At 30.3% G+C, this 8,836-nt stretch overlaps 1 protein-coding gene across 2 annotated transcripts in view; it reads left to right on the top strand.

The window, feature by feature from the left end:
* Window positions 1–8,836, top strand: part of LOC106468480 (protein tweety-like) — a 32,607-nt gene that overhangs the window by 21,162 nt on the left and 2,609 nt on the right. For both annotated transcript variants that reach the window (XR_002612656.1, XM_013928909.2), the window contains exons 7-10: window positions 1,735–1,874; window positions 4,275–4,376; window positions 6,533–6,688; window positions 8,476–8,533. Coding sequence is in view for 1 of the 2 variants with exons in the window: in XM_013928909.2 (XP_013784363.1) it covers window positions 1,735–1,874; window positions 4,275–4,376; window positions 6,533–6,688; window positions 8,476–8,533 (456 nt within the window). In the remaining variant the exon portion in view is untranslated. The remainder of the gene's footprint in view (window positions 1–1,734; window positions 1,875–4,274; window positions 4,377–6,532; window positions 6,689–8,475; window positions 8,534–8,836) is intronic.

Here is an 8,836-nt window from a genome sequence, read left to right as displayed (position 1 = left end):
AACTGTCTAACTACTATTTGCAGCATTATAAGTTGTAAATTACTTGGGAAACATGCACATTACGTTATGCTATCAAATTACATTACCCACGAGCTGCTTGTGAGTTTGCATCATGAAAATTTTTTATTGTGTTATTATTATTATTTATTTTACCTAATCTAACCTTAACTAACATTGAGTTTTCTATTTTTACATTTTAGTTACTTTTATAATCATAAATAAAGAATACACATGAAAAACAAGAAATAAAATACTTACCTGGCTTTCTTTTCTTTTTTGCTGACTACTATTGATAATACTCAACCCTACTTTTTTATACTAATGGTAGTAGTATAATAAATGATTTTTATTTAATGAAATAAAGCATCAAAGAGCATAGAATAATAACTTGCAAAAAACAGACAATTACCCATAACTGTTGCAATTTTTCTGGCTTTCTAACTATGTGACAAGAACTGTTACAAATTCATCCAAGCTAGTCGATATGTTTCCCGTTGGAACGAAGCTTGTACTTAAAGAGAAATTGACAATTTTCTCTACAGAAAATGACGTAATATAATACCTTATTTAATAGATGAAAACCTTGGCTTTCTATTCGTTATAAATAATATAGTATTAAATGCTAGAGAGAACTATTAAGAAATCCTGAAAGAGAGGATGTGACAGGTGGGTGTGACTAGAGGGGTCTGATTTTCTATTTGATGGCTCTGTAACCAAATAAGATTGAAGGCTAGAAAAATTATGCTTTGTCTGAGCAATGGCAGTATTATAGTGAGTAATATACATTAAATTTGTACTTATTGGAGGGGTGGTGAATAAAATAGAGAAGAGGGGATGCCTAGAGAAAATTTGTCACATTTCTCACATCAGGGGAAATTCAGGATTTTTTTAAATATTGCCTTATAAAACTAAGAACATAAAACTTATATACGATTAAAATATGGGTTATTATCTTCAATGTTATTCTATACTAATTGGTATAACGTAAAGGAAAAGTAATTTAATTAAGTTTTGAATGTAACTAACTAAAAACCTCATGACATGCACAGCAAAGGATTCCCATGGCAAGAGAGTTAAAACAAAAGTTAAATTCTGTCAGTTTACAGTAATTTTCTTTATGAATGCTTTGTTCTTCCCAAAGTTGTTTGTCTATGAAATTTGCCTTTAGGAAGATCTTAAAATTTCCAAACTGCTGATTATCACCTCATGGTGTGACCTTAGTTTAACATATTTATTATTAAAGTGTAGTTATCACATCACAGTGTTACCTTAGCTTAGCATGTTTAATATTAAAGTGTAGTTATCACATCACAGTGTTACCTTAGTTTAGCATGTTTAATATTAAAGTGTAGTTATCACATCACAGTGTTACCTTAGTTTAGCATGTTTAATATTAAAGTGTGGTTATCATGTCACCGTATTACATTTTGTTAACATGTTTAATACTAAAGTATGGTTATCATGTCACCGTATTACATTTTGTTAACATGTTTAATACTAAAGTATGGTTATCAATTTAAGGTCTTATGTGTTATGTTTAACATGTTAAATATTAAAGCGTGGTTATCACTTCCAGGTCATACTTTGTTATCTTTACTATATGTTGAAATTTGTTGTTCTAGTTCTACTGCCCAGTGAAATATAACTTACTTTGTGTGAAGCAGTTTATTTGGCTGATTTTGAAGTTAATCTTTATTGTCACTGTTTAATAATGAAGTCCAGTGTTTAATTCAGGTGAAAGCAACACTAAACCACCTGTCCACAAAGTTAAACAGCACAGAGAAGACTGTGTCAGGGATGGCTGCCCTCTTGAATTGTCAGGCTATGCATAAAGATTACGTTACTGCTATGGAGGCTACTTGTGTGGATGTCTTGTAAGTTGAACATCCTTAACTGTTCTAATGTTGGAATATATAATGTAAATAAACCCTCTTTCTTAAGAACTGAGATTATTGCAGAGATGCTTTGACATCAAAGTTGTTTATTCTCTAAATGTTTAATCAAGCTGCATAGTGAAAATTATTGTACTAATAAAAAATATTGATCCTCTAAATGTTTCATCAAGATGTATAGTGAAAATTATTGTATTAATAATTTTTCACTATACAGCTTGATTAAACATTTAGAGGATCAATATTTTTTATTATAATGTTAAAAAAGTATTATAAAGTCTCATTATGTTGTTGTCAGGTTCATGTGTCTTATTATTATCTTTATATTCAGCCAGTTTGATTTATATATAAGAAAAAAAGTGAAAAGCAAATGTAACAAATAACTGTTAAAGTCCTAGGTTTCTCAACTTAAAGAGGGAGATTTTTTTATCAAGTTGGATGCAGGATTGCTTAACTCTTTCAGCACAGGCTCGGTCCCTGGGACCGATCTTGTAACCATTTTGTGCTTGTTATAGTTGTCATACTATAACTTTTAAATTAGTAAGCAAATGTTAACGAAATTTATCAGATTATCAGTAAACATTACAATGCTTTCATACACAAAATATCAATTCTTTTTATTAAGTCTTAAGGTCTGTAAAGCAATGTTTTTTTTCATGTCTTTTTTTTCTTTTTGCATGTTACCTGTCTATCATGCAAAGTAATACTCATTTAAGATCAAAAATACTTTTATGCATCAGAAAATTTTGAAATTTCACATATGAAATCTTTATAATGTCCAGATAGTTATCAAATGTTTCTTAAGAAAAAACTATATATTTTATCTGTTATTTTCTGTAATTAATTTCTGTATGGGTTCAGTAGATTTGACTGATCTTGCAACCACCAAAAAAAAACTTGGGAAATAAACATAAATTATGCCTCTTTCATTAAAGAATGATCATAAATTATAACATGAAAACATAAATGTTTAGGCTAAATAGCTTAAATGTCATAACAGTATACATTTATAATATATAGTTATAATTTTTATTGACCTTTCAGCCATGCCTGGCTAACAGTACAGAAGTTACAAAGACGCGGCTCACTTGCACTCATGTTACTGTATTCAATAAAATAAAACTGACCTTTGGTCTGTTCAAAGTAACTTGTATTGGCTTTGTCTTAGTAGACTAGTATTTTGTAAAATACAGTCACATTTCAATTATTATACATTAAAAATGTATATAGATTATTGCTATTTTGAAATAAGTTCTTAAACTTATTTTTCTTTAAACATAGAATAGTAACTAAAGGAGTAAAGCAAACAATTATCTCTTCAAGTTACGACCTTTGTACTCGGTTGCTGCTTAACGTAGGTTGCGAAGCCTTTAAAAAATTTGCACGTGGATGATATGAAACAAAATGTTTTTTTAGGTTTTATATACACATTTAAATAACTAAAAAATCATACATTACTACATTAATACCATAGAATTGCACTATATCAAGCTTAGTAACTAAGCTGTATTTGGGTCTAAAAAAAAGATGAAATTTCAAGCAGACTAAAGACACACCCTACCTCATTGAAATATTGGTTCAAAAGAAAAAAATGGCACCAAGCCTGTTAAAAGGACTGAGAAAGCCACTTGGGGACATTCTGAGCTTCTGATTAGTTCTTAATATCATACATAGAAGTAGGTATATATATATATATAAGGGAATGTTTCCAAAAATGGAAAGAGGTGGGTGGGGTGCCACTGTGTTTGATTTATTACATGAGCAATATCTTAGCAAACTGAAAAGATAAGAGGCTCTTATTTTATATTCAGCTTGTCAGTATCAGTAATTTGAGTTCTAATTCATACGAAACTGTAGACTTAGTATTTTGACTTCATAAACATCTAATTTGAACCAATGCTGCATTTAACATACCACATGACACACAAAAATTGATGTTTATCTGTGTTTTTTTAATATTTGCTTTTAATTAAGAAATTGAGTAATATATAGTACTAAAATTTAAATTATAATCTACAGTTTGATATCAAAGTTATTAACAAAAATTAATGAAATAATAGTTTAATAAAATTTTTAATGCAAGTCAACAAACGAGATGACATGGCCTTTCACCCATGACCCATCTCGAAAGGGTTAATTCCAAAACATTTAACTATAAAATCCAGTTTTTATTTCATAACTTTGTGACACTGTTTTGCAGTACACTTTTAGAATAAATTAGATTTTTAATTTGATTTAATTTGAAGACAAAAAAGCCAAGAAAAAAGTTTCCTGTCTTTGCATGTTGTTTTAAAAGGTACTTGTGAAAAACACATTTTTATGATAAAATAAAACGACAAACAATTTCTTAAAAGAGAACTGAAAAGGTTATTTTATTTCTAGAAAGGGCATGGCCTACATGCTTGTATCAGCTGCAGGAGCAGGTATCTTCTTTACAGTACTTATCTGGGTAGCTTCACACACTTGGATCCACATTCGTAAGAAGTGAGTGAGTAATTAACATTGATTTGTAGATACGTTGTATGCCAAATGTTTACCACTAGGGTTTGTTTGTAAAGAGTTTGCCTGGTTGTCTCACAGTAGTTTTTTTCATAACAGTTTCTGTGGGGTTACTTGAGATATTGTTTTTTTAACAAATGGCAGTGAAGATAAGGTTGTTTTGACCAATGTTTTTGTTAGTTAAGAATGAAGGTAAGCAATGGAAGAAATATTGTTTTCTTAGATGGCATAAAAACAGCTAGAAAACCATAGTTGAGAAATTATGAAATATTAGTTATTAGAGTACAATGTTTTCATGCTGGTAGAAAATCACAAGAGTGACTGATAAACCTTTATTATCAACATGCACAATAGGTTTCTGTAATCTGTATTGCATGTCTATAAAAAGGTTTATTGTCACAAGGTGATTCCTTATATATCAAAGATTAGATCTGGTCACTGGTCAAGATTAGTCAAACAGACAGGAAAAAGTTAAGATTGTCACTTCTCTTATTCTAATGATATTTCTGTGTGTTAATGAAAACCAAAGGTTGCATGAATTATACATTTATGAAAGGTTAAATATTTTCAGTTATTGTTTTACTTCTGTATGATATCAATGATGTCATTCTGCATCCCTTTAAAGTTTCTCACATTTGGGGATTGCTCTTTTCCTTTTTTTTGGGTGGGTGGGTGGTGGCAAACTTTTGGCATTGGTTTCACCATCCAGTACCCTAACATTTCTACCACACTTCTTTCCCTTTCTCATCTATATCTCAAGTCTGAGGCATTTTGTTGTTGTTTCTTGTTCCCTTCCCTTCTCCACTGTGGCCATTCCCTGAAGCTTTATGTAATATTTAGTGAGTTTTAAAAGTAAGTTGATGTATTCACATGCACCTTTAGTATTGTATCGAGTCCAAACTTTAATATTTACAGTAGCTTTATGTGATATTTTGTGAGTTTTAAAAGTAAGTTGATGTATCCACATGTGTCTTTAGTAATGTATCGAATCCAAACTTTAATGTTTACAGTAGCTTTACGTGATATTTGGTGAGTTTTAAAAGTAAGTTGATGTATCCACATGTGCCTTTAGTAATGTATTATGTCCAAACTTTAATGTTTACAGTAGCTTTATGTGATATTTGGTGAGTTTTAAAAGTAAGTTGATGTATCCACATGTGCCTTTAGTAATGTATCGAATCCAAACTAGTAGCTTTATGTGATATTTGGTGAGTTTAAAAGTAAGTTGATGTATCCACATGCACCTTTAGTAATGTATTGAGTCCAAACTTTAATATTTACAGTAGCTTTATGTGATATTTGGTGAGTTTTAAAAGTAAGTTAATGTATCTACATGCACCTTTAGTAATGTATCGAATCCAAACTTTAATGTTTACAGTAGCTTTATGTGATATTTGGTGAGTTTTAAAAGTAAGTTGATGTATCCACATGTGCCTTTATTAATGTATTGAGTCCAAACTTTAATGTTTACAGTAGCTTTATGTGATATTTGTTGAGTTTTAAAAGTAAGTTGATGTATCCACATGTGCCTTTTGTAATTTATCGAATCCAAACTTTAATATTTACAGTAGCTTTATGTGATATTTGGTGAGTTTTAAAAGTAAGTTGATGTATCCACATGCACCTTTAGTAATGTATTGAGTCCAAACTTTAATGTTTACAGTAGCTTTATGTGATATTTGGTGAGTTTTAAAAGTAAGTTGATGTATCCACATGTGCCTTTAGTAATGTATTGAGTCCAAACTTTAATGTTTACAGTAACTTTATGTGATATTTGGTGAGTTTTAAAAGTAAGTTGATGTATCCACATGTGCCTTTAGTAATGTATCGAATCCAAACTTTAATATTTACAGTAGCTTTATGTGATATTTGGTGAGTTTTAAAAGTAAGTTGATGTATCCACATGCACCTTTAGTAATGTATTGAGTCCAAACTTTAATATTTACAGTAGCTTTATGTGATATTTGGTGAGTTTTAAAATAAGTTAATGTATCCACGTGCACCTTTAGTAATGTATCGAGTCCAAACTTTAATGTTTACAGTAGCTTTATGTGATATTTGGTGAGTTAAAGAATGTATGAGGAAATAAAACTCTTAAGATGGTCAGCAGTATTTGATCTTACATTTTCCATACTTTACAGACGAAGAACCAACAATATAGATGAAGAAGATCCTTTCCTTCCACCATCAGCAGTTCACACCAATGCAGGCAGAATTCGAGACACGTATGGCACTATTGGATTATTCTCCTTTTTAGGTCATCATTCTCCAAATCGACATTTTGCTGCTGCTTCAGTGTGAGCATCTGTTCTTTTTGCTTTTCATTCCTGCATGAATTTTATAACTTAGAGAGTTTTTAATTTTCTATAGTTTTTGTTTATTATCTATATACTACTAAAACTCTGAGATTGTTTGTTTATCCGTAATTAAATACAGCAAAAACAGTGCACAATAGCGCCATATTTGTAATGAAATGAGAATAGAAACAGAATAAAACAAGTTTCGTTAAAATTGGGACACGGATTATCGAGGTAGCGCTGTTTTTCAGGTCACTTTTTGTACATTCCATTATTATAAAACTTTGTTTTCCACCTGATGAATCACTTTAAAATATCTTCTGTACAACAATATATGCACAACAGAAATTAAATGATGAGATGAAAATGTGTTATAACGGCACGTAGAAAGAACAACAATAAAATGGACCTACAATATTATTGACTATTTGCAAATAGTAACTATGGAGACAAGGTAATAAAAATCTAGTTGAGAACAACAACAAAATTTTATAAATGAAAACCTTTCACCGAGCATTGGCTATTATATTATTTCCCTGTCAATGTTCCCATCTTCATTAAATAGAGTAAGGTAGTTTATGGCCTGATCAAACATAAGCTGCTGTATTTTAACAATAGTTTATGGCCTGATCAAACATAAGCTGCTGTATTTTAACAATAGTTTATGGCCTGATCAAACATAAGCTGCTGTATTTTAACAATAGTTTATGGCCTGATGAAACACAAACTGTTTGTATTTTAACAATAGTTTGTGGCCTGATCAAACACAAGCTGTTGTATTTTAACGATAGTTTGTGGCCTGATTAAACACAAGCTGCTGTATTTTAACAATAGTTTATGGCCTGATCAAACATAAGCTGCTGTATTTTAACAATAGTTTATGGCCTGATCAAACATAAGCTGCTGTATTTTAACAATAGTTTATGGCCTGATGAAACATAAGCTGCTGTATTTTAACAATAGTTTATGGCCTGATCATTAAAGTATACACACAAAAGTATACACATTACTAAATACCCTATAGGTACATTGAGTATATATTTAGTTAGTACAAACGAAAACACATTACTAAATACCCTATAGGTAAATTGGGTTTATACTTTGTTGATAGAAAAGTATACACATTACTAAATACCCTATAGGTACATTGGGTTTATACTTTGTTGATAGAAAAGTATACACATTACTAAATACCCTATAGGTACATTGAGTATATATTTAGTTAGTACAAACGAAAACACATTGCTAAATATCCTGTGGTGTACATTGGGTTTATACTTAGTTGATAGAAAGGGAAACAGATTACTAAACACTGTTTAAGTACATTGACCTTGCACATTGTTGGTAGAAACATTTGTTTACTACAGGAAACAGTCAATTATTTAAATAATACTTTCCGTTCAACAATAAGCTTTCCTACTTAATATGTCAAATGCATGCTATAGATTCAATTAGAATTTATTATTTAAACCATTTGAAGCTTTGTACCATCAGTTAAAGTTTTTGTTTTAGTAAAATACACTTGAAGAAGCTATAAAGTGAAATTTTGAGTGTCCAATAACAAATTAGGTGTTATAAGGCCATTTACTACTAGTAATAAAGTGTCATCTATACACCAATCAATATGCACTTCAGAAATTAAATAAAATTCCATATTGTTTTATCATCTCATAATAAAGTTTTTAATGTCAATTCATAGGCTGAAGCTAGAATAGTAATTAAAATTATAAATCTGAGGAAAGGTTGTTTTATAAACAACGTGTTTGTATTAATATTTTCTTTGTTAGGAATTCCCATTCATCGGATCAAGCTTTTCTTCCTGGGCGGTATACACCCCCACCTTCTGTAAGTAAAGTACAAGTCCAAATTCTTAAATTGATGTTGATAAATTGTATGTAGTATCTCAACTGGTATCTCGAGATAGGTTTGTAGGAAACTATGTGTCTTATTTCTCAACAATTGTAGATAAGAACCCAATTATGTTGTGCTATCTCTCTGCTGTGTGTGTAGATAGCAGTATAAGAATCTAGTTATGTTGTGTTATCTCTCTGCTACGTGTGTGGATAGCAGTACAAGAATCTAGTTATATTGTGTAATTGCTCCACTATGTGTGTGGATAGCAGTACAAGAATCTAGTTATGTTGTGTT

The sequence above is a fragment of the Limulus polyphemus genome, unplaced genomic scaffold, assembly GCF_000517525.1.
Source record: "Limulus polyphemus unplaced genomic scaffold, Limulus_polyphemus-2.1.2 Scaffold3020, whole genome shotgun sequence".
NCBI lineage: Eukaryota > Metazoa > Arthropoda > Merostomata > Xiphosura > Limulidae > Limulus > Limulus polyphemus.
Note: the sequence above shows the minus strand (reverse complement) of the source record. Positions and strands in the feature narration are given on the sequence as shown.